At 46.6% G+C, this 25241-nt stretch overlaps 10 protein-coding genes across 10 annotated transcripts; 6 read left to right on the plus strand and 4 right to left on the minus strand.

Annotated features, from left to right (window-relative positions):
* Positions 1-1118: 1118 nt before the first annotated feature.
* On the plus strand, positions 1119-2956 carry N7500_002150 (MFS transporter; the record flags this gene model as incomplete). The annotated part of the gene is made up of 5 exons (XM_056673296.1): positions 1119-1537; positions 1592-2202; positions 2256-2502; positions 2551-2674; positions 2729-2956. 5 exons carry the CDS (start codon positions 1119-1121, stop codon positions 2954-2956), a joined length of 1629 nt encoding a protein of 542 aa, XP_056533821.1.
* A 112-nt stretch (positions 2957-3068) lies between these two features.
* N7500_002151 (uncharacterized protein) lies at positions 3069-3397 on the plus strand (the record flags this gene model as incomplete). The annotated part of the gene is made up of 2 exons (XM_056673297.1): positions 3069-3127; positions 3259-3397. 2 exons carry the CDS (start codon positions 3069-3071, stop codon positions 3395-3397), a joined length of 198 nt encoding a protein of 65 aa, XP_056533822.1.
* A 156-nt stretch (positions 3398-3553) lies between these two features.
* N7500_002152 (Aminoglycoside phosphotransferase) lies at positions 3554-4405 on the minus strand (the record flags this gene model as incomplete). The annotated part of the gene is made up of 1 exon (XM_056673298.1): positions 3554-4405. The coding sequence occupies one exon, from the start codon at positions 4403-4405 to the stop codon at positions 3554-3556; it is 852 nt and encodes a 283-aa protein (XP_056533823.1).
* Positions 4406-5697: 1292 nt separating this feature from the next.
* N7500_002153 (putative LPS glycosyltransferase) lies at positions 5698-7016 on the plus strand (the record flags this gene model as incomplete). The annotated part of the gene is made up of 4 exons (XM_056673299.1): positions 5698-5874; positions 5932-6075; positions 6125-6195; positions 6257-7016. 4 exons carry the CDS (start codon positions 5698-5700, stop codon positions 7014-7016), a joined length of 1152 nt encoding a protein of 383 aa, XP_056533824.1.
* Positions 7017-8207: 1191 nt separating this feature from the next.
* N7500_002154 (Major facilitator superfamily domain general substrate transporter) lies at positions 8208-9825 on the plus strand (the record flags this gene model as incomplete). Its single annotated transcript, XM_056673300.1, has 3 exons — positions 8208-8776; positions 8830-9089; positions 9155-9825. The coding sequence occupies 3 exons, from the start codon at positions 8208-8210 to the stop codon at positions 9823-9825; spliced, it is 1500 nt and encodes a 499-aa protein (XP_056533825.1).
* Positions 9826-11535: 1710 nt separating this feature from the next.
* Positions 11536-13076, plus strand: N7500_002155 (fungal specific transcription factor domain-containing protein; the record flags this gene model as incomplete). Its single annotated transcript, XM_056673301.1, has 4 exons — positions 11536-11666; positions 11723-12151; positions 12220-12446; positions 12505-13076. 4 exons carry the CDS (start codon positions 11536-11538, stop codon positions 13074-13076), a joined length of 1359 nt encoding a protein of 452 aa, XP_056533826.1.
* A 120-nt stretch (positions 13077-13196) lies between these two features.
* Positions 13197-14824, minus strand: N7500_002156 (cytochrome P450; the record flags this gene model as incomplete). Its single annotated transcript, XM_056673302.1, has 3 exons — positions 13197-14457; positions 14515-14715; positions 14766-14824. 3 exons carry the CDS (start codon positions 14822-14824, stop codon positions 13197-13199), a joined length of 1521 nt encoding a protein of 506 aa, XP_056533827.1.
* A 1442-nt stretch (positions 14825-16266) lies between these two features.
* N7500_002157 (uncharacterized protein) lies at positions 16267-17656 on the plus strand (the record flags this gene model as incomplete). The annotated part of the gene is made up of 2 exons (XM_056673303.1): positions 16267-17550; positions 17606-17656. 2 exons carry the CDS (start codon positions 16267-16269, stop codon positions 17654-17656), a joined length of 1335 nt encoding a protein of 444 aa, XP_056533828.1.
* Positions 17657-18181: 525 nt separating this feature from the next.
* N7500_002158 (uncharacterized protein) lies at positions 18182-19896 on the minus strand (the record flags this gene model as incomplete). The annotated part of the gene is made up of 2 exons (XM_056673304.1): positions 18182-18885; positions 18939-19896. The coding sequence occupies 2 exons, from the start codon at positions 19894-19896 to the stop codon at positions 18182-18184; spliced, it is 1662 nt and encodes a 553-aa protein (XP_056533829.1).
* Positions 19897-20775: 879 nt separating this feature from the next.
* Positions 20776-21573, minus strand: N7500_002159 (glycoside hydrolase family 128 protein; the record flags this gene model as incomplete). Its single annotated transcript, XM_056673305.1, has 1 exon — positions 20776-21573. One exon carries the CDS (start codon positions 21571-21573, stop codon positions 20776-20778), a length of 798 nt encoding a protein of 265 aa, XP_056533830.1.
* Positions 21574-25241: the final 3668 nt, after the last annotated feature.

Below are 25241 nucleotides of genomic sequence, written 5' to 3' on the forward strand. Positions count from 1 at the left end.
ACTGGCTTGGAAAACATAATCGATTCTGATCTCTATCTTCGGTTCATAAACTCGAATTGATACTCTAATTTGATTCGCTTCAAGTTTATAACGACATACATTATTAGTCCTTGTACGGATTAATGTGAGAGTAGGTCTGAATACTGCCTGGCAATATTAATCAATAAGAGAATTATGTATCATGGGTTCCAATAATCGCCCGTGGTAATTTGTAGGGCGCATGTCATAATTCATCCATTATGAATTAATGTGACAAGTTCAGGAGATAGAAATCATTGATGGATACCCTATAGGATGAGTGGGGATCAGCAAATGTGCCTTGGTTGGAGGCTGGACGGAGTGTGAAGTACGGACGCAACCGACAGGACCATGAAGAGATTTCAATTTTTCTAGAAGATCCCCACTGTGGGTGGAACCCAAGGGCCATAAGACGGCCTGTGGTGAAAGTGGAGAGTAATCGGGGAGAGGAAAACCTAGTGTGGCGAATGCTCAAATTTTGACATCTGAAAAACATCGCAAATAGGCATACAGTCTATAAAGCGAAGACAAGAGGGCTGAATTCTATATAGCGCTATGATCCTAACGCACATAGTACAGCATAGAGAAAATCAAGCCCTAGACACCTATAAAGTTCGAGCCCTACTAGGCTACCGGGATGCCGTGGGTCTTAGCGCTCGGCCCGATAACGTTTGCGGCTAAATTTTAATTTGAAGATTTCAAGTTGATATTCGCAAGATGCCGTTGATGCCTTGAATTTACAAAAGTATGCATAGGGTCATACAGCTATGTATTGCGATAGCAAAATCACAAACCCATAGTACTTCCGTATAGGCTTGCATATGCGAATGACAGGACCTGTAATTCATCCTCTCCACTTCTGGGACTGGGTACCTCGTGGGTCTTCAGCATCTCAAAGAGGTAACCCGAAAGAACATGCTCCAGTTCACGATCTTACTTGAAAAGGTAATCCGACAGGCTTCACTCCACTTTTTAAACTGGATCAATTGAAGAATTTGATTTCTTTTCTCTTCTATAGTAAATCCTGTATCAGTATAAAAGTAGCCGTCAGTGCTGCCCTGGCCATTCATCTCCATTTTTATTCCATTTTCACAATCACAATGCGCATTGTTGACTATTTCACGCGACCGCGTGGCCACCAGGCACATGCTGGTGACGAAATACCTACTATGGAAGCCCCAAAAGTAATTGAGCCTACTATCATCTCTAGTCCAGAGTCGTCTGGCGCTGTTACACCTGCCCACATGCTATCTTCACCGGCTGGTAGTGATGACCCTCTTATCTTCGAAAAGATCCCGCAACAGTTTGGCCGCCTGGGTTCTTGGAAAGGGTCTTTGATCTTGCTTGTCACCTCCGGCTCTCAGTTTCTCGACAATGTCTTCATGACAAGCGCCAATATTGCCCTGTCGTCAATTCAAAGGGATTTCGACGTGTCTAGTACAGATTTGCAATGGATGATCTCTGCATACACATTGTCATTTGGTGGCTTTCTGTTGTTAGCAGGTGCTTTGTCTGATCGGTATGACACTTTCTTCCATTGTCTCTAGGCTTGACACCATGCTAACCTGCACAGCTATGGACGAAAGAAGGTTCTTTGTTTGGGTCTTGGCTGGCTCTCGGTGTGGACTTTGGCCATTGGATTTGGACAGTCTTTTATTCAGCTGACGATATTCCGTGGCATTCAAGGAATTGGAGCCGCGATGACCGTGCCATCTGCAATCGGAATCATCAGCTCCTACTTCAGTGGTGTAGATCGCACCCGTGCACTGTCGATTTATGGAGCCTCGGGAACCCTGGGATTCTGTACCGGTCTCATCTTTGGTGGTTTCTTGACCTCTTCGCTTGGCTGGAGATACATCTTTTATTTGATCGTCATAATCACCGGGTCCTTGGGAACTCTAGGCTTTATCGTCCTCCCGAGTGATGTTCCTTCTGAAATAAAGCACGAGAGAATGGACTACGTTGGTGCGGTAATGTCTACAGCTGGCCTGATACTGCTCCAATTTGTCCTTTCCAGTGGCGGAACCTACGGCTGGGACCAGCCGTTCATTATTGTGTTACTGATATTGGCGGTTGGTCTTCTTGTTGGATTCGCAATCTTTGAGAAATACGTCACAAATCCTATCATGCCACTTTCTTTGTGGAAAATCCGCAATTTCGCCGGCCTTTGGGTTATTGGTTTCAGTAAGTTGTCTGGCTTCTGAACTTGTACATTCATCGAGGTTAATCATCATTAGCTGGCTATGGCACCTACCAAAACGTTATTTACTATATCGTTCTTGTGGCACAGGAAGTGGACAAGCTGCCTGCCGGCGATACAGCCCTTCGCTTCTTGCCCATGGGGGCGATAGGCTTCATTGTGTCTCTTGGAACAGGAAAACTTCTCGAATTTATGAATGGAAAGCACCTCCTCATCGCCGGACTGGTTCTGGCTGTGGTCGCCCCCATCTCGAGTGCTTTGACTTCCAATCCTGAAGCAGGCTTGTATGTATCACCATTTGCTTTTGAACAAACCCATACTAACTATGACAGCTGGCTCAATGTTCTTCCCACATCCCTTATCAGTATCTCATCCGTGTCTTTCATCTTCGTCACGACGAGCACTGTGGTACTCACAAGTGTACCAGTCGAAGTCAAGAGTCTTGCTGGCGGAATGGTCAGTTTCCAATTTCCCGTATGTGAACTTTCATAAGCTAACATTCTAAACTAGCTCAACACTGCCTTCCAAATTGGCTCTGGCGTTGCATTGGCGATTTCAGCGGCTGTTACCGACGCCGTCGACATTCAACAAGGACACACTATCGCAGAGCAATACGCTACTGGCCTCTGGTGTTCTGTTGGTCTGGCCGGGCTTGGATTGATCATCGGCCTGTTTGCGGTTCGGCATAAAGGTATTGGGCCAAAAGATAGACTGGGTGCCGGCTCAGTTGCTATTTAATCCGTTGGATTATGCCACACAATAAAAGTTATGTATCATTGCACTGCAGTTTTGATGAACTTGCCTTTCTTGATAGCAAGTAGTAGGAAAACTACCACCAATGAATAAATTCATGGATCAAACCGAATGCGAGGGAACGGAGAGCAGAACGACATATGACCCTCCGAACACGTCTAATTTTGCTATTAGCGATCGTACATAGGTAGAAAGACCCCTATCATTAGCACTGGTAAGTTATCCTCACTCTTCCGGCTTGCATTGTGATGTTCGACATTCATCGCTAATAATTAGCTTCTACCTAGGCTTGACAAGTCTCGCGCTGGGCCATGGGTGGAAGGAACTTGGAGGGAAGCTAGCAAAGCGACCCTGGTTGATGATGATGAGGCCGTGAAAACGTCCCAGGTCAATCATAAAGCTCTGGATGCGAGCATCTACGAATGAAGAAGGGTGTGCACCGTGGCGATGGATTTCAGTCAAAGAAAGAGTGGCACTATTTTGACGGCCAGTGTAATATCGAGATGGAGATATGGAAACGGTTCCAACATAAGACTTGATGGAGAGGGAGGAGATCACTGTAAAATGAGGAGATAGGACAACCTAAGTATCTCCAAAGTATTTTTGACGGATCCGTTCCATTTTCAGCTCTTCGGGCATTGGTTGTAGGAATTTATCAATCTCATTAACCCAAAAAGAGTTCTGTGGATTGACTTGGTAGGCAGTAGTGTATTCCCAATATGATGGATACCAACCAGCAGTTTCCCAATCAATGATACTAACAACATCATCTCTGCGAGCAAGGATGTTGAGGCTGCTCAGGTCGCCGTGGGTAAATACCAAAGGCCAGGACTTGCTTTGTTGTCTGATAAGTTCCTGGGGTTCAGGGCCAAGCCTTGAATCAAATTCCATGCCCATTCGTAAATGACGATGGAAGTCCTGGATGGTATCAAAGGGGCCGAAGCGCAAGGAAGTGCCCGGAACACGACAGTCAAAAAGGGATCCGCCATCAATAGAAGCGATCTTTGTGCCTTCTGGGGGCTCGAGGGTTCGCATCTCAAGGACCATTTCTCTAACTTGAGAGAGAAGTTTCGCCTTTGACTCTTCACTTCGTTTCACCCAGCCCTTGCCAATCATGTCTCCCTTAATCCTTTCCATCACAATGTACGTCTGCCCAGAATGAGTAAATGCACATAAAACCTTTGGTACTGGGATAGATGTATGCTGTGATATGAACTGCATTGTTGATGCTTCAGATAAATGAACACGGCTCCCGTACTTGACGCATAGTCGGTCCGTCAACATGAGAACAGTCCCTTTTCGAGGTCGAATACGCCGAAGGGTTTTTATCGCTATGAGTGTCACCCACTGATATAAAACGTTCCCATTGATTGCTTTAGATGCGCCCGGCAAAGCAGTGGATGGCGAAGAGGGAACGGTTTGGCTTGACGACATCCGGATTATGTTCGGAAAACTATTGCTTGCAATTTGCGTTCCTAGTCTGTATGGCTTATTATCAGATATTCAAGTCTAGTCCATAATTGATGATTCAAGAATAGTGTGGGAACAGAAATTCTTCGACGGGGAGCGATAGCAGGTGATGTGAAGTTCACGATGTCTAAACAGAAGGTGTCTTCGCCTCGCATCCTGCTGCACGTGATATTCCCCTGGTAACTAAATTCCATTCCAAGGACCACCTAAAGTTGTTCCGAGTCCCCTTGTCTGGTGTGATTTTGAAACGTCACTTGTAGCTCTTATCTCTGTAGGAGCTCTATTTTTACAGATAAGCTGCCTGTCAATCCCTGAGATGCCTGTCTTGCCAGATTCTACCTACTTAATTCTTCAAGACGAATGGTTGCCCGACATACTCCGTATTTTGTACGACCTGTCCCTATAATCAATGATTTGTATCAGACTACGGGTGGGCTAACACCTAGTAGGCGTCCATTGTGCTGGGTACTTTCAAACACAGGTTGCTCTTTGTCGAGTCAAATAGAGCGTATTCTACCACTAGACCATAACAAAATCCAAGGTTCCTGTTTATAGCCTAGGGGGCTACTGCGCTAACGTATTTCACATGCGAGTGGTCCACACAAGCGAGTGGACCACCTCAAAACACCATAGTAAATGCGATATATCCCAGATCTATATCTTAACAACGATATGTTCATTATATGCCCCTGTTTGTCGATAGTAATTGATAAGACTTATTAGCACTATATATCAATCTCAAGGAGAGTAGAATACTATTTGACTACCATTTTCAAAAATTACCAAAAATTACATGCCTAAAATCTAGAAACTTATATAACGCAGTTATATAGATATGAAAACTCCCAAAATCCCCTAGATATGCTCGATGTCACCTATAAAGCAGTATGCTATAAGGAAATGTCCCTATAGACCGCTGTTGTTGAGATATTAAGTTGTATTTTATCGCATTTACTATGGTGTTTTGGGTTGGACCACTCGCTTGGGTGGACCACTCGCTTGTGAAATACGTTAACACTCTTTTGGGGCCTTACGAATAAGGCAACGAACGCCCATGCATATCCGCGTTTGGACGAGCTCCGCGATGCGTCCATAGCAAGCTGTTCCCGGAACTCAAGGAATGCAAAGAAAAATATTTATCGCCATAATTTTCCTGCGGCGCAGATTGGAAAATTTGACTTGGACCCTAATCCCTCTGAGGTGGTGTTAAGGACTTGATTCTTATCAATCCCTATTGTTTGTTAACGCTGTTCATCATGATCGCCAAAAAAAGACTCCTCCAGGTGGTCACGGCGGCCGTTGCTGCTTATGTCCTCTGTACAGTGATGATCAAAAGCCTTGGGGATAAATCGTGGTCCATCTCGCTTCCCGAGCTCTCTCGAAAATACATGAGTGATAGTGCGTTTGAACATATTCGGAACCGCACTCTCGGGGTAAGACCTTGTCTACCATCTTATAGAATCAATTACTGAATGGGTATCGATCTTTAGTTTGAACATATCTATGCGATCAGCATGAAGGAACGGACCGACAAGCGCGATTTCCTCACACTAGCAGCCTCGGTATCGGGGTTCAATGTGGAATGGCTCGATGGAGTGCGACCCGACGATCTAGCTCCCAAAGCCATGCCTGATGTATGCCTTCTATCTCAATAACCTAGACAACTTTCTTATGCTGTATCAGGGACTGGACCCCTCACTCGTGAAACCCACTGTTGTGGCATGTTGGCGTGCGCACATGAATGCATTGGTCAAGTACGGTCCCATTTCATTCTCATTGTCCAGAGGCTATTCTAACACACCATCTTAATAACAGCGTGATAAGCAATGACTATTCGACTGCTTTGATTTTGGAAGATGACGCAGACTGGGACGTGAGCCTCAAGTCCCAGCTGGCGGAATTTGCGCGCGGGCTGCACACTTTGAAAGGGACGAAACATGTATCCAAGGAAGCTCCCTACGGAACAGATTGGGATCTCCTCTGGATCGGCGGATGTGCCTCGGGCCCGAACGTCAACGAAACAAGCTTCTACGCTATCCCGATGGACCCCACAGTTTCAAGGGTCCACCACCGAGCTACTTGGGGCGGACCCACCGAAAATTGGAAGCAACAATATCCAGAATTGGCCGAGGACTCGACGCGATTTATCTACCGGGCCGAAATGGGCTGCTGTATGTTTGGATACGCAGTCACGACCAGGGGTGCTAGGAACATTCTTTCCGCTCTTTCTATCGATCGCTTGGACCAGGCGGTAGACAATGCCCTGAGTGACTTGTGCGCAGGTGTCAAAGGGCGTCACAAGATTGAATGCTGGGCCCCATTTCCCAACCTGATTGGTACGTATAGAAAGGCCGGCTCGGCTTCCCGGGATTCAGATATTGAGAAGAACGACGAGAGTGTGTTCCACGAAGAACAGGCCTGGAATATGGTATACAGTACCAGGCGTAATATCCAACAATTGGTTGCTAGTGAGGAAGTTGTGTACTCACAATGGAAGGATGAAGATGTGCCATGGTCGAGTAAGGCAATTAACCGCAGGGAGTTTGTTTATCCTGATGGATACCTTGTCAATTAACCCTCCCTCGGTTTTCAAAGTGCTTGTTCACTTTAAAAAAGAAGAAAAGAAAAAGATCTTTAAACATATATATAAACATTTCAATACTACTTTCGTTATTTTCAAGTGTTTTCATCTCAAATCTGAATAGTGAGAGGGTTGGGACTTATGTTTGGATCTTGGCTCTTGAATTATTTCAAATCTCCTTGCTCCCCAAAGGGGTTGCAGCAAATGGTATAGTTTCAATGAGTAAGAGACGAATTAGAGGCTACGGTGCCATAGAAATTGTAACCCAATTGCACAGTATCATTCCACAGGAAATTCCTAATCCCTTGGCATCTATGCACTTCCAGTGATCAAGGTTAGGGCTTGTATGCTCTATTCCATAGCTTGGAACAACGCCACATTGCAGTCCCTTAGGGTCGGCCCGAGCTTACATCGGAATATTGTTGGTTTTGAAGGATGATCTGTTCCTGTGTATGGAGTACAATATCGTTGTTCACTAGCTTGACTCGACTAATGTCAGGGGCTTCACACAAGATCTGCAATAGCAACAGCCTTGCTTTTCACCCTTAGTGTCGCCCCAGTATCAACCTACCAACACACAGCCACTCTGTACAGTGTAGCACATCAAGCATTCAGCACGTTCAGTTGGAGATGTCTAGTTTACTCATGTGCGAGCATTCTCCTTGCGTCGGCTCTTGGGTTCCATTCACTCCAGACTCCGGGGTTTTCTTCCAACAATTCCACCAAGCCGTTACCAATTCTGTCTTTCCCTTTGCTGTTACTCTCCCTTTCTGTGCATTCTTAGACCCTGTCACATGGGCATCTTCTGATCGGTCTTTCTCTTCCCCTCCAAATATTGTTGGCCTGGCCACCAGACGCCCTCGGTTCTAGAGCGAGCCAAGAAGAATGAGTCCAATAGCCTTGCATGTTCTCCTCTTGAGCATGTGGCTCAAACATCTCATTTGGGTTTGGTGGCGATGAGAAGATAATGCACAAGAGAATGGAATGCCTAGAGCCTGGTCCCAATGAGCTGAAATAACCGGGCTCCAATTTCTTTAAATCTCAGGGACTTCATCAAGTTGACAGCGGCCGATCAGTTGAACTTGCACAGAAGACTCCGTCGATCCATTTGTTGATCAGTGTCGATCCCAGCCCTGCCGATCTATCATAATTTTATTATCCACTGATCCTCGCCCAGCCCTACACATGCCACGCTTCCTCGGCCTTCGAGGCAATAGCCTCAACATCGTAGCCATTCTGGGGGTCCTCATGCCTGGAATCCTCACAACTGGTTACAACGCATCACTACTCGGCGGTGTCTTGACACTGAAGAACTTTGAAGAACAATTCCCCGAAATCAACATTGCCGCTGCCCATGATAAATCACATGCGTCAACAGTCCAAGGCCTTGTTGTGGCTTCTTACACGATAGGAGGATTTTTTGGAACTCTCTCATGTATATGGCTAGGTGATGTATTTGGCCGCCGACGGACAATAATGGCAGGGTCAGTGATCCAAGTCCTTGGCGCTGTTTTGATGGCGAGTGCAGGCTCTCTCGCGCAGCTCTTCACATCTCGGGTCATCCTTGGTGTAGGAACTGGTGTTCTGTTGGCCACAATCCCTCTTTGGCAATCGGAGATATCGCCTGCCGAAAAGCGCGGTGCTCATGTCGGCATGAAGGGAATATTCAGTGGCTTTGGGTGCGCTCTCGCCCTTTTCCTGGACTTTGGAATGTCATTCACCAAAGGCAGTGTTGCCTGGAGATTTCCTTTCGCGTTCGTGTTGTTACTTTCCATCGCTGTTCTGGTTTCCATTTATGCGCTACCAGAATCCCCCGGTGGCTTATCCGACAAGGCCGACTTTCTGAGGCTAGTGAAGTCCTGGCAGCTCTTGAGGATACATCTGTCGAGGATGAAGCTGTGGAAGCTAAAATCAAAGATGTCCAGACATCACTGGATCTTTTCAAAGAAAAGTCACTTGGACAAATATTCCACATGGGTCCCCAAAGAACCTTCCACCGAGCTATACTTGCTGCTTTGGCAATGTTGTTCTTGCAACTCACTGGATCTACAGTCATCACTTTTTACAGTACGTATTGCAAGTCATTGATTTCCTATTTACACATTGTACTGACCGGTGCCACACGATTTCAGCAACCGCAATCTTCGAGAACAACCTTTCGCTCGGCAATTCCACATCCACGGTCCTGGCAGCAGTTTATCAGCTAGTCGGTCCCCTTGGTGGGGCCTTCTGTGTTCTCAAAGTTGACGGTCTTGGTCGCCGTGTGTTGCTTCTAGGCAGTGCCATCGGAAATACCGTCTGTCTAGCTCTGGTAGCTGGTCTCGGAACCCAGGCCGACAACCCACTTGCGATGCGCTGTGCGGTTTTTTTCATTTTCCTATTTCATTTCAGCTACATCATTGGATTTGGCGCGATACCCTATCTCTACGCCACGGAGATTGCGCCGTTACATCTACGCACGACTATCAACAGCTTCAGTATCAGCATATCCTGGGCGGTCAGCATCATACTCACCAGTGTCACGCCCATCGCATTCAACAGTATGGGCCAGACATACTTTGTCATTTTTGCTGGCTTGAATGCAATGATGATACCTATCATCTATTACCTGTTTCCCGAGACCGCTGGTCGTAGTCTCGAGGAAATGGACAAGATCTTCGCTCTTTCGCGGGGTGTCTTGGATGCTGTCAAAGTCGCTCGACTTCTTCAACACGGACAGGAAATTGATCAGTCGCTTGAGAAGGACCTTGACCCAAACTTCAAGTGCCCTGAGCTTCAGCTTCGTGAGGTATATTCGGCTTAACCCTTTTCCAAATTTGTGAGGTTATACGTTTGTTATGAATATATAGTATGGTACTGATAATTGCCTCATATTGGACACATGATGGGATGTATTGATAAACGCACACAAAGGCCAAAACAAAAGAAAAAATGTACAACACACTTTAAGTAGCCAAAAATGGAATCATGGAATGGGCAAAGGCAAACAATATGTATAGTCCCATCACCTATACGACATAAGTACCGAGATGGTATAAAACTATACTGCTTTTTCTTCCTTCTTTCTCTTTTCGTTATAGGCCTCCTTCTCCTTTTTTGATAATGAACTCGAATGCCTTATCGTGCGCCCTCCTGGTCTTGACAAATTATTTAGCCAAGTATAGACATCAAATGTGTTCAAGGCCCTCGCCGATAATTATCTCGGTGATCCAGCAGGTAATACGGCCTAGGTCGGGTCTTCTTCTCTTCTTTGGATCAGGTGAGGTGTTACGTGTCTTGGAATTTGTTCCGTCGCTTTTTATTGAATTTATATTCAACATAAGTGAGGTAGTTGTTCTGTTCCGACGGGATCGGAAGTCCTGCTCTGCACATTTTACTTTAATCCTCTGTTCTTAGCTCACTTTTAATTTACCGTAGTGGAAAGACCTATTACAACTTAATAAATTTACTCGAAGGATCTGGTTCTCATTGACAATTCTCAGCGAAGTAGTGGAGGTTATCAGCGTGATAGCAAGTCAAAGGTGGGGGTGCGATGAGTTTTCGCTGGACCTTCGAGGCTTTGAGGGATGATCTCAAGGATTTGTGTGCGGATTGCGGTGATGCACTTGAAATTTCTACGAATTCATCGAATCCCCAATCAAGTGCAGCAAAGTCTTAATATAAGGGTATATGGTAAGGAGAGGTTGGCTATTTGCTATGGAGAGGCAAGTCAGCTATATAGGTATTTCCATGAATATGTACATTAAATGGGATTTCAATATTACACACATGGGATAATCAGTGTCTCCGAATTTTAGTCATAGTTATAGGTAGGTTTCTAGGCCAAGAGCCTGACAAACAAGGTGCATCTGCAAGTAAATACAACCTTGGAAGTTCCATCTGCAAGAGTGGGATACACACTATCTCCATCCCCCTTTGCTCCGTGCCGTCTGTCTAACGTTCATATTACCAGCCAGTCATGTCTTTCTCTGAGCAATCTATCGGAAAACGAAGACGAAATAGAAACGCTGCAAGCACTCCTAAAGTGAGCAAAACGCGATCCTGCGAGTCGTGCCGGCGCCTGAAAACACGATGCGAAACGGGCAACTCTGACCGATGTCATCGTTGCAGTGTTCTCCGGTAGCAAAAACCAGACAGGAAGAACTGGGTTACTAAGAAATCTAACCACTTCTAGGATTAAGTGCTCTTTCCAAACCACTGCCCGTGCTCACCCCGAACCGCTGCTGGAGGCCGATGTCGATTCTAGGACAAGCGGCGATGACTATCATATACGGTATACCCCGCCATGCGCAATCTTGTCACACTCGATCGGTGTAGTAATGTGAAACAGGCTTTGTGCTGTGGAAGCTACCTTGACTCAACTTCAAGCCTCACTATCTGTCCGTGGTTCTGGCAACTGCGGGAATAGAACAGAGGTAAATTTCGATCATCTACGGGAAATCTTGACAACACGATTGATTCATTATTCTAGAAAACGTCATCTATTATTGAACGAACTGCACGCGATGCACCCATGAATCTTATCCAAGAGATCCGCCAGAACATTACTTTATATGAACAACCCTCGACTGGCGATGATAGTGCTGAAGACATTATAATCAACGGCATAGTTTCCGAAGAACTTGCTACCATGCTTCTTAAAGGGTGAGTACTTCTTGATCAATGTTCTCTTAGGAGCTTTTCTGGGGCTGACGTTTCAGGTTCTCAAAATTATCCAACCGCTGGTTATTCATGAGTACAGATCCCGTCCAATTACGCGCAAAATCGCCACTCTTATTTGGTACTTGTATCCTAGCTGGTCTCCATATCACTCCCTCCTTGCACGGGTCATCAACGCATCAAGCTTTATATCGCCATATTCACGGACTGCTGGGCCAGGCACATCTTTCTTCCACTGCCTCGCTCGACACAATACAGTCCATGTTGATTTTCTCCATGTGGGATCTACGACCAACTTTGGGCCCTGACCATGGTAGCTCGTGGCTTCTTAGTGGCACGGCGGCTATGCGGGTGATTATGACTACTACATTTGGGCAGCTTTCAAAGACAAGCGATGCTGATGGACGTGAACTAGCGCAAGCGCAGGAAATCATGCGCACGTGGAATCTAATTTGCCTCTGCCAGTTACAGTGCGTTACAGTAACAGAAACCCGATCCTTCCAAGGTCTATTTCGAGAAATTCTAACACCGATCAAAGGTTTTCTGTAGGCTCTGGTCGCCCACCAATCATATCCAGTCAGTACTTTGACGAATGCATCAAGGTCCTCGACTTTCCATCCTACAATGCGCGTGATGAACTTGTATTGGCTGGAGTCAGGTTATACCGACTCCTTTGGGAGATCATAAGCTCAAACGTGATACAAAATGGAAGGGCTGTTTGGCCCGAGATCGACAATTTGCGAACGTCCCAGGAGAACATTTATAGTGAGTGACCGTTTTTATGTCGCAGAATTTTGATACACACTAATTTCTACCTTTTAAGAGCTCGATTCCTCTGAGCCACTACGGTTTGCATACTCATGCGCCTACCTGATCTTAGCACGTCGAACACTCCAACATATGGGCGACACTCAAACGGAGAAAATTAGCGACTCCGGAATTACCCTAGAGAGACCAGCACTCCCGTTAATTCGATTTGCCATTAGCCAATCGCATCAACTCTTGAATCTGTTTGTTTCCATGTCGGATCTGACAACTTACATCCACCCTACTTACGAAAACGTGCTTTGTTCCTTTGCAATGGTGACACTGGCCGAGTTTGTGACTCATTTAGATGACGTCGGAAGTATAATCATATTGATGGAACAAGCCGTCTCACATATTCAATGCGGAGGAAAAGCCGAGCCGGTGAGCCGGTGGTCTCTGAACATCATGAAACAACATGTTGCGGATAAGGTTGAGCATGAAGATTGTGTGAATTCAATGGGAGAGAACACGGGTATTTGTATGCCACAGTCAGTTCAGAATGTTACTGAGCCCTGGCTTTTCAATGAATGGGGTATCGAGCAGGAGTTTCCATCCCTTGAGGATATGTTCTTTGGTAATGTGATTTGAATTGGGTAACAAATATCGACATGCTTGATCCAAATGTAAATATAATCCATGCACTCCTGCCAGTCACCCATATATATATAAATATGTGTTCAAGAAAAAAAGGCAAAGCAACGCGGGAGATTAACTGCACTCTCTCAATCTGAGACCAGCATGGCACTCCTTGGGCTTTTTCGAAAATCCTTCGTGCGATTCCAGGATTGGCTGATACAAGGCAAACTCATACCTATGGAATAATGTTCCAATAATCAGTTGCAGCTCCATGATGGCGACATTCTGTCCGACACATGCCCGGGGGCCATATGAAAATGGATTAAAAGCGGTCTTCTGTCGAGCAGTCAGATTCAACCAGCGGTCAGGTTTGAACTCTTCCACGTCGTCTCCCCAAATATCCCTCATATGATGGATAGTGTAAGAAGGCACTGAAAGTACTGTTCCAGGAGGGAAGTGGAAGCCGTCAAAATCGACACCTGGGCTATGATCTGCCACCAAACGTGGCAGACCAATTGCCGATGTAGAATGAAGTCTCATCGCCTCATCAATGCATCTTCGCAGGAATGGGAGATCTTTGACTTGAGAATAAGATGCGATTTTTGCTTCGGGCTCAATTGCCTGGTCTAGCTCCTCTTGCAGTCGAGGAACTATTGTGCCCGGCGCACTGCGTTCTCCATGCAGGATCCAGTAAAAGATCCCACAGGCAGTGTTGGATATTGTGTCAGAGCCAGCGATAAGCTGCGTTAGAGCCTCTGCTATGAGCTCATCTCGCTCCATCGGCCTTCCATTGGCATCCTTTGCTTGTAGCAAGCGCGAAAGGATATCATTGCGCGAGTCTTCCATTCCCTTCTCTGCGGCATCCAGGCGTGAGGACACAGCGGCGACAGCAATACCTGTCAAATTTTCCACGGCCGCTACTCCCTTGGTGAAAAATGGATCGGGAAGGTACCGAGCCCATGGACGTAGTGCTGGAAGAAGACCCAATGTCGAAGAGACCTCGCCTCGTCTGTTCAACACATCGACTGCCGGTGTATATGAAATAGGTCCTCCAGTCACGAGCTGCGTCTCAGTCTCGTCTTTTCCCTTGTTTACCATCCCGAATGGCGAACCAAATGCCAGATCTCCTATTATGTCAAAAGCAAGGTAGCTAAACCAGGGCATTGCGTTGTATCGAGCAAAACTCTTCTCATTTTGTTGTGGCCGGGAAGCCGCAATCCGGTCCAGCTGGCTTGTCCATCGCTGTAGGTTCTCCGCCATCAACGGCTCAAACGCAGCAACTGATCTCGGGGAGAAGGCGTGAGATATAATCTTCCGCTTGCGTGTATGTTCGGCTCGGTTGCGCACATTGAACATGCCCGGGGTTCGCGCCACAAATGCTTCGTAATAATGACTAGATTTCTTCCGTTAACGCTAGTATATCTCAATCCGGGCAGTGGATGTAGATTACTCCTTGAGGAACCCATTTCCGTGTCCATAAACAATATTCAATGCCCGTTCGTCGGCGATGGACACATGGTTGAAACCAATACGGACGACTTTGCCGTGTTTTCGATGCGCCGCGTCGACTGCTGCATATTTTTGGCCATGTTTGGCACTTAGACCGACCCATATGTTGCTGAATTTGGCAAAAAAGGACCCGGGACTTGAGCTAAGTGCCCATATAATACTGAGTAGGGGTATATGTAATAGAAGGCGAACCATACGGTGATGGCCACAGCCATAACCCATGGCGAGAGCAGAAGAGATAGAATAGCCATTTGATAAAATCAATCAAAGCTGAATCAATTGAAGAACTAAACAATTCATCATCTTCCTCTTTTTTAAATGAAATTTGTTGGACTCGATATTTCACATGCCCATTATCCGTCCGACGGAGCACAAGCAACGCCGTCGGAGACGAGAGACCGATGTGCGGGATCGATACACAATGACCAAAGAACCTCCAGATGATTGACCCCACAAATCTTTCGCAAGGAAATGCGTAGATTTTGAGCGTACTTCTTTAGTCAACTCGAGGACTCTTCTCGATTGTCGGTGGGGATACGCGGCCATGAGACGGCATCTTTGTTTACGGAAATATCCGCTCTCGCAGATGTCTTTTTATCAAAACTTTTCTGTCCAACAAATTTTCTATGGGGATATAGTCGCATTCAGGGAAACAGTTCATTAGCTGGTATATGCTTGGGCATGGCTTTCTGGGCCACTAGAAAATGAGTGTTTCCGCGCTGCAAACTGACTGCCTCACAGTTCTACCGACAGCTTCTCTAATCGGCCAAGGCCACTCTGCTAGGCCTATTTGGGTCTAGTTTACACGGGAAGGACAGATCACGTAATCATGCGGGCCGGGACCCCGTCGACCCGCCCTACAGGGCTTCCAAGGTTCGTCTGTACGGAGTACGATGTACTCGATTTCTTGTCCAATTATCGGAGTTGGCATATTGTCGGGCTACCATCTCTGTACACACCAAAATCGCTTACTTACTCGTTATGTCGAGCCAGAAAACAATTATCTGTTCTGGATCGCCCGTTTCGAGATCTGGAGAAGACAGACAAACTGGAGACAAAAAATCCCCAGGGACATCATACTTGACGAAGACATGTAGAGCGCAATCTCATCTGAACGAAATCCTCGACCCCATAAATGACCTGGAAAGCAAGACAGGTTCTTCAACGAGCTGAATTTACGCGAGACAATTACGTACAACCTTTGGGGGTTAGGACCTCGAAATTTTCATTAGCAGCCTTGGGAGAATCAGGTGCTTATCCAGTACAAGCCTAGCGGATGCCATTGTCTCATTGTTCCTGCGGCTTGGCCCGACACAACTCACGTACTACCCGCAGAATAGAGTTGGACAATATCTAGCGCCAGAAATCTTACACGAATCAGTAGTCTCTCCTCGTGTCTCAATCAATATGATTGATACATATTGCTTTAGCAGAATCCACAGTACTCCACATCTGAACAGGCAATGTACCCTTCATAAGGGTAGACTGTCATGTTGCTGAGGGGGTTACTCCACTCTGCAGGTCCGACCATCGGTCGATTTTAACTCTTTGATCTTATCTGATCCGCCTTTCTTCTTCATTCTGATTTCTCCTTCTTTTCGTCCTTACCTTTGTCTAACTAAACTTACATGTATATCGGTCTAGCGCACAATTTGCCAAATAATCGCTCGAATTCCCGCGATATCTCGACACAATGGCCAGCGAAGCTCTCCCCAAGGATCAAGACCTTTTCGACCCTGAAATACAAGGAATATTGGAAGGGAATGCCCGATTCCGCCGTTTAGGTTGGAAACGGCTCACTATCATTTCCATAGTCGAGGCCATCGCCCTAGGGAGCCTAGGGCTACCATCTGCATTCGCCGCTCTTGGAATGGTCGCAGGCGTGATCCTCACAATTGGCCTTGGCTTCGTTGCGATCTACGCAGGCTATAACATTGGCGAAGTCAAACTGCGGTATCCACAAGTCGGTCATTATGCAGATGTCGGCCGACTTCTGCTAGGGAATGTGGGATCAAAGCTCTTCGTGGGCAGCTTTGTTGCTCTCCTTGTCTTCGTTATTGGGTCCCACTGCCTGACAGGCGCTATTGCATTCCAGAATATCACTCAAAGCAGTTCGTGCTCTATCATATTCAGCGTGGCATCTGCTGCGATTCTGATGTTGCTCGCTATTCCTCCGTCATTTGCTGAGATTGCGATACTGGGCTATATTGACTTTGCGTCGATTATTTTGGCTATTGGGGTTACGATGATTGCGACTGGTATTCAAAGCTCGAATGGTTCAGGTGACTTTTCTGCGGACCACTCGCCGTGGTCTGCTTGGCCGAAGCCTGGTCTCTCTTTCTCCGCGGCTATCGTAGCCACCAATAACATTGTCTTTGCATATTCCTTTGCTGGATGTCTACCATCGTTCATGGAAGATATGCATACCCCCGAGGATTATGTCAAGACCTTATGGTGGCTAGGAGGTATCCAAGTTGTTATCTACACCCTGACAGGGTCGATCATCTATGCCTTTGTTGGGCAGGAGGTGCAATCACCTGCTTTGCTGTCCGCAGGCCCTGTCATCTCAAGGGTTGTCTTTGGCATAGCGCTTCCAGTGATCTTCATTTCGGGATCCATCAATACAACAGTCGTCTGCCGATATATCCACGGAAAGATATACAGGGACTCGGTCGTCCGCTTTGTCAACACCGCGAAGGGTTGGAGTACATGGCTTGGCCTTGTGTTCGTTGTTACCATCCTAGCTTGGATCATTGCCGAGGCCGTTCCTATCTTTTCCGAATTGCTCTCCATCATTTCTTCCTTGTTCGTGTCTGGCCTGTCTTTCTATATCCCACCAATCATGTGGTATGTGCTTTTGAAAGAGGGCGCATGGTATGAAAAGCACAATTTGAAGCCTGCAATTTTGAATGGCGTGGTATTCGTGGTCGGCATGATAATTTTTGGATGCGGTACCTATGCCAGTATCGCTGAACTGGTAAGCCCTTCTTCCCTTCACCTTCCGGTGATATTGCTAACTCTATGTTTCATAGGTTGATAAATTTGAGTCTGGGTCAGTAAGTAAGCCATTTACCTGCGCTTGAGATATGGCAACAGTGTGGTTATATCTGCCTCTTTGTCTTCTCGATAAATACAGTCTTGTGGGGATTCGGGTCCCGAGATCTGTAGTTCTGCTTCTATGAAATTCGACTCTTCACTTTCATTTACTCCGATAGAACTCTAGCGACATTTCTTTCTTTTTTTTTCATCCTGTTTCATGGATATATTCAGAAGGAACTAGATTCAAGGCATCCAGCTTTAAAGAAAAAGTCATTAGAAGCGGAACTTACGAAAATGGATTATCCTATGTCAGAACTACAATTATAGATATATAGTCCGAGACTATCAGATAGGCCCAAAATTATGCTAGTTCATATGCAATTCTTAGGTGATTAGATTCACAAAGGGGAGAAGTACTCTTATAGGTTTATTCCTGCACGTCAGAGAAGGGTAGTTTAGATGGATCAGACCACACTTGGCGTGACCTATCTTTGAGAACACACAATCATATTGAAGTTTGTTAGTGTTTACCTCGCTAACCTTTTTACCTGTTTTCATCATTTCTCCTTTCAGTCCTCCTCCATCGGCCCTCCATCTCCACCCCATTCGTTCTGCTCGAGGAATGCTTTCAAGGCGTCACGCAAGGCGGCATCATCACCCACAAGTCCCTCGTCGTTAAACATTGTAGGATCTAAATTGGCCAAGAAAGCAGCTTCATCATCATTCCGTACTGGGGGATATTGCCCGGCGGGAGCTAAGGTAAGATTAGGGTCAGTAGAAGGGCCGGGGGCGGCAGCAGCAGAGGGGCCAGCAACAGGGCCAACAACAGGGCCAACAACAGGGCCAGCAACAGGGCCAGCAACAGGGCCAACAACAGGGCCAGCAAAAGTGCGAGCAGAACGGCCAGAAAAAGTACCGACTGCAGGGCCAGCAGAAGTGCGAGCAGAACTGCCAGAAAAAGTACCGCGAACAGGGCCAGCAGAAGTCCGAGCAGGAGGACCAGTGGAAGGGCCAGCAGCGGGCCCAGCGGCAATTTTGGGCATTCCCCTTCTTCTTTGGGCCGCCGGGCCACTCTCATCCAACTCGGTTTCTTCTCCTGTGTCTCCTGCGCCCGCCTCCGCCTCCGCTAGTGTTCTCTTTCGTTTGGTTTTGGCGTGTCTTTGGGCCGCGTATCGAGCTACCTGTTCCATTCGACGGTTAGGAGTAATCGCATTACCACCCAATTGCTCAGCAGGGCGAGCTAATGCTGGCTGTTTAGCAGATAGAGCGCCTCCTAGAGGAATGTTAGTATGCGATCAATAATCGAACTTGGAAAGGATTACTTACCTGCTGGGATACCGCTTCGAACAATAATAGTCAAATTAGGTCTGGGTAATGGTGAGCGCCTTGAATTTTTAAAGGGCTCAGGGGAGGGATTTCGAAGCTTAGGCCAATGCTCACGGATAGTTCTCAAAAGTGTAGATGCTAGGTTGAAGGAAGTTAGTCGTGACTCCCCAGGCTGGGGGGTATCAATCAGCGTTCGGTCAATTTGATCCAGAGAGAGATGGCACAACCAGACTGTGTCCCCATTTAGCATATATCCTTCTTTGATGAGGTTTTGCATGAAATAGTCAAATTGAATGTTGGCGATGTTGATCCAATCCCCATCCGGGCATATATCCTTCGGGTTTGATCTGTCTTTCAAAAGGTCACTTACTCTAATTGCAATTGGCATTTCTGGTTGATCTGCTCGAATGATCTGGATGTCACCGTTGGGCACTATGAAGGGCCGATGATATTCGAATCTGTCCGGGTCTGGTGGTCTTGCTGGATTCGGTATTGAGCTTCCCGATGGCGCCTGTGCCGGCTGTGGTCCTGCCGGTTGTGTTGTCTGTGGTTGTTTCGCTGCCTTTCCAGAGGATTTTTTTGCTGCGGTTGCCTGCTCATGTTGGTGTCTTTCAAAGTCTTCTTGCAACTCATCGTGGATACAAGTGAGGTATTTATACAACGCCCCGGAGAGAAGGCTAATGTCAGTTACGTGATTTCTAACAGCCACTGGTAACCTCAGTATTCGCCTGCGCCACTCAAATAGAATCTGAGTGCGCGAAGAGCTCGATCGGAAAATATTGCCAATAATGACGCCTTTTCTAAGAGCCTCAGTCGCTACAACATTATAGACAACTTGTGCCACCTCGCGGACAGTCCTTTGGTCCTCGGGGCTACCTGCTATACCAAGACGTTTGAACACATAACCCTGGTCAAAGGTATGCGGCCAATTCTTGAGCGGCAGCGGCTGTTCGTTCATGTTAGCTTTGAAAATGAGAACTGTGAATGCTTGAATGTTTTAGAAAACCAAGGGTCATCAGAGGAATCTGCCCACCATTTAATAATCAAAAGGCTCTCTTTGTGATGAACTATTATGCATTGTAGTATTGAATCTCGATATCTCAATATACATTGTTGATATTTGAAAGAACAAAGGAACAAAGAACAGAACGAGTGTATACCAAATTAGAATGAATGAATAGACCGTATGAAATAGAAGTGTCAAGGATTGATATTATTAGACAAACAATGAGATCTTTGAGCTGAATATTGTCGCCACTTATAGAGTGAATTCCTACAGTGAGGTGATATTGTGGCGGACCTGGTTTGCCATGCCATTGTGGCTATCTCCAACCCGCCACCTCATTTAACGGCGACATTTGCATCCTCATCAATATTCTAGATCTGATACGGACCAATTAAGATTACGCGAGAATCAGAAGTTTTACATAGAAAAGTCGCTTGCACAAAGTATGCTTTTCCCGCCTTTTTCTGCTGTCTACAATAGACTGGAAAGGGGAAAACTATCCTAAAGATATCTAAGAAAAACTGAAAAGCCCACCAAGAAAGCTGTTGAAAAGACTGCTGAAAAGACCACTAAAAATCCCTATAAGAAAGACTTTATAGGGCCGCATAAACGGCCATCTACACTTGTTTTGAATAGAACAAAAAATCAGATGGCATTGGTGGATATTTGCGTCAACTTGGAAAATATGAACAGATAGATGTGAACCTCCCAAGGCGACCAATCGCCAGTAGAACCCATAGAAGAAATGACAATTGCTCCCAGAACTTCCGCCCTCTTATTTTCGTGTAAATTCATGTTTTTATTCTATTTTCAGTATGTCAAAGCACAGTCTTACGCGGAGACATAAGCCTGGCCGGCCTGGTTGAGAGTGTTGCCGCTGAGCAAGTAGTTCTCAGCGCACATGAAGTAAGAATAGCGAGTGACACCAGGCTGGGAATCCAACCAAGGGAGAACCTCGTTGAGGAAAGCAGCGGTGGCAGCTGTGTCGAAAGAGCCATTGACATCAGAGTTGAGAGCAAACTCGGTGATCCAAACCTCGGCCAGGTTGTGCTTGGCAGCAGTGTCGACAGCCTTGGTGACGAAGGACTTGAAGTTGTCGGCATCGTCACCGTACCAGTGAACGGCCAGACCGCTGATACCACAGCTGCTGCAGCTACCGATGAAAGACTCGAACCAGTCAAGGCCGAATCCGGCTTCAGTGGAGGAGGTAACGGCGGGCGAGATCAGCTTCGCCTTGCCGGACCAGGGGGTGATGTAGGTGTTGTAGTAGTTGGCGGCATCCGAGGGGCTCATGTTAGCCTGCGAAGGCATGTCGGGCTCGTTGAAGCCCAGAATGTAGGTGCTGCCGCTGGACAAAGCGGTCTCGATGGCGGTCACCCAGCCACCGAACATCTTGGGGCCCCAAAGCATAGGGACGAACTCGACATTCTGGGGAAGCAGGCCAGACAGGGATCCGGCCCAGTTGTAGGCCCAGGAGATGCTGCCACCACTGGTCAGAGCAGACACGGTGGTGACATCGTTGTAAGCAGCACCACGCTTGCTGGAGGAATCGCGTTTAGTCTGCACGGGGGCGGCGATAGCCGAAGTGGCAACCAAGCCGGCGGTGAAAAGCTTGGTGAAAGAGACCATTTTGAAGTCGAAGGATTGATCGGTCACAAAAGGATAGACTTGGTAAAAAGGAAGGGAAAAGAGAGAAACCTGTTCTCGACCTGAAAAGGAATGTAGATTTTTGAAGGAAAGTGAGGCTCAGACCGTGCACGGCACAGGACTAGAAGACCAGAAAATGAAGGAAGATAGGTGATGAAGAGAGAAAACGAAGGGGGAGGCGGAGATTTTAAATCCCCCAGGCATCAGTGTGTCAAACCTACCAGCCTAACCCACTGACTGGGAGGATGTTCCATGTTTCTTCACGGGTGGAGTGCAGGTAGGAAGTGGGTATTGGATGTTCGGAGACAGACGAGGTGGATCTACATTAAGATCATACCTTTGACTGGATTAAACATTGGATGCAGAATATCATTGGCGCTGCAGGGGGAGACGAAAGATGGAGTTCAATGGGCTGGGCCGTTGATAGAAGCTGGAACCATGGTGATTGGCTTGAACCGAGCGTCTTTTTCTTACATTTCTTACAGTTCTTACATTATTTTACAATTTACAAAAGAACTTTACCCTCCAAGGCGCTAATTCACACTAATTTTTTCAGTTCTTCGGTATCAAATTGGTTCACATCTGGGTCTCACTCCACAGCCAAGATCTATAGAATCCACAATAGCCTGGACCATAATGGGGGATTGTGACATTGGATGTTGGGAATTGGGAATACACACTTTGAACCCCTGTTCCTGATACCTGTAACTGAGTCTATCAAGTAAAATAACAATTGGCTTCCCCCTGGCAGAATGTGTCTGGTAAGCAAATGAGAAACAGGGATGATTGAAGCCCAATGAGGGAAATGACGGAAATGACAAAAATTGTAGTGCAGTGGGGGGCTGATAACGTACCACGGCCAAAATTGCATCATCCAATGGTTGACCATGCAGTCCACCGCGCGGTTCCCTGGCGCGCAGTCAGGGGAGTCGATGTGATAGGTGTTCCCGAGATCCATTGCCATCTCAGCTCTCGGGTCACCAATCATATCATTGCGTTACTATATCAACTCAGGAACACAGAAACACACAACATTGCACTAAACACTTTAGATTGGGCTCCAGTCTTTGATGGTGAGGCTTTTTAGGGCTATGAATTCGAATGTTTTCGGATTCCAAAACATCGGACTCCAAAAGAATACCGTTCATCACAATCACAAGCGTCAACTGAAACTGACTAATATGACACACCGTGAAGGCGCCACCACAATGCAACTGTGGATCGAATCGGTCACTCATCGTGACACCTCCGATCGACGCCATGTTTCACCAACATCAGACCTAGACTGTCGCTCCCTTTCACCGGTATCCCAGCGTGCTTTCCTTACTCCTGGATCGACGGGGGAGGCGTTGTTCTAGAGCTAGAAGGAAGAGGGGCTCGCCGTCTGAAACCAACCCCTCTTCAGCCCCCACAGGGGTGGCCCATCGGTTGGCGAAAAACGGCCAAGCCTTACCGGACTACACGCCGGTGTTTGAATCCTACCTCTCGTTTGTATTGGGCGCCCCATTTTGAGGTTATGCCTCGGTTGTTCTCCAGCATAGGTATATCCCGATATATTCTGTGTCGGTTCTGGTTGCTTTGTGCTACGCTACCTCTCAAGGACTTGCTAATTGTAGTGTCTCTCCCTTGTGATAATGAGTGGGGATCAATGCTCTTATTCCTGGTTCTCCCATAGGCTGTCAGGGTATACTCGATACACAAGGACAGAGTGATCTACTACCCTGCACGATGCGGATAGCACAAATTTTACACGCCAAGTCGAATTCTGAAATTGCATTCATATCATCCAGCCCCGTGGTACTCACTCTACGGAATTCTCTCATTTTTCAATTTCATTATAGTTCTCCCGGACTAAGAGTGGCCACTGACGAGAATCGTAAAGATGAGATCAGACTTCAGTCACCCGCCTCTGCAGCCCAAGATCCCGGGAATAGTTCCGAGACTCATGCATGCCTTTATCTCTAATCTAATGACCGAGACCGGGGTTCTTCTCATTTGAAACAGACTTAACCCCACCGATCTTCCTCCTCAACGTGGACCTTGGCTCTAAATCTGCTGTCATTCAAGGCTATGCAGCATACTTTCGAGCCATTAATTCCCGCACTATGATTATCATTTTTTTTTCTCCAAAAAAAAAAGAAAATATCATAGTGAGGTTGTAGCCGTGTTGGCAATTAATGTGGCTTGTCTTCATAGACTCGCTTCTTACCCCCCCGGTTCCCACTTTCCCAGCGCCCTGCCCACGTCATCCTACTGCGCAGCCCTGGAGGCTTGCTGATTTGTACCTTCTACACTTTCAGAACTCCGGAAATGAATAGGGGTAAACGCGAGGTTCGTTATTCTCTTGCTCAAACTGTCTCCTAAGATTCTTACCGGATTCGACTAGTCCCCAAACTCAACAATCAAGCAGCCTAACTAACGAGGACCATTTTTGGATTGTGACGCGTGGTCTTGGCCCCCAGGCACTCATCGTGCTGGGCATATACCGGAGACACCGGACGAGTCCTTGGGCAGCTATGTTTACCAATACGATAATGTCTTCATGGGTGTATTTCATTGGTTTCAGCAAGTACGAAATGATGCATACCTGTGGGAGGTTGATATGATAAGTCCAACCAGTGCTCCTATGGAATATTACCTATCACGCCTTCTTCTCCTCTGATATGAAGGCGAGGATGCGAGTCTTCTTGGGGTCATCGTCAATGGCACCGGACACATCGCCATCGGTATTGGTGCTAGTATTACTATTGGCACATTATCTCTGCTCATTTCGGAAAACCGCGCGTACTTGGAGGCCTCGCATGTTGGGCTGTCTCGTAGAAAAAATATCCTCCTCGTGCGTATTAGGCTCTTGGTTGTGACCGTTTCGACCTAGACGGCAGCATCTATAGCCTTGCCTGAACCCTACATGGCTCCCTAGGCAAAATTCTTTTTCTCAGTGTGCATCTGAGGGTCTCATCCAGCATGCACTAAGTCCGGCTTGTCGCATCAATATTGTTTAGGGTCTGCCAAACATGTAATCGAAAATGTAGGTAGACAGGAGCATCCAAGACATACAGGGATCTGTACTGTGAGTTCATTAATCACATACATTACCAAATGACGAGGGAGTCCTCATATGAAAATCTACGAATTAGACTCCCTCGCAGTATGGGAGGGTATCATCGGAAGACGAAGTCGTCAAGGCTTTGGAATAAACTATGACAGTCATTTGCAACTTTCACATCTCACCTCAACAAGATTTTTTTTTTCAAAAAGAGCCCTCCTGCTTTGTCGCGAGGGAATAGATTTGAACATACATTCTACAATGTCTATTTCTAAAGTCCCTAAATGCTGTAGTCTTGAAGGTTGTTGGTGGGACCTACGAGTTGCATGAATGTGTTCTCAATCCAGGCAACTATTAGATGTCTATAAATCAATTAAACCAGTTGACAAACTAAATCACCATACTTACACAAGATACATAGTCCACTGTTTATAAATACAATACCACATCGAGCAACTCATCTATACTTCCATCCAATCACAAGTACTGCCCATAATCATGCCAAAGTGGAAGGCGGTGGACACCGATGATGTAAATTATCCCATCTCTCCCGCATCAGAACAGCTCCCCCGACCTTGGAATCTTCAATTACTATAATCTTCCA

The sequence above is a fragment of the Penicillium coprophilum genome, assembly GCF_028826855.1.
Source record: "Penicillium coprophilum strain IBT 35676 chromosome Unknown utg000002l_segment0_segment1, whole genome shotgun sequence".
Lineage (NCBI taxonomy): Eukaryota > Fungi > Ascomycota > Eurotiomycetes > Eurotiales > Aspergillaceae > Penicillium > Penicillium coprophilum.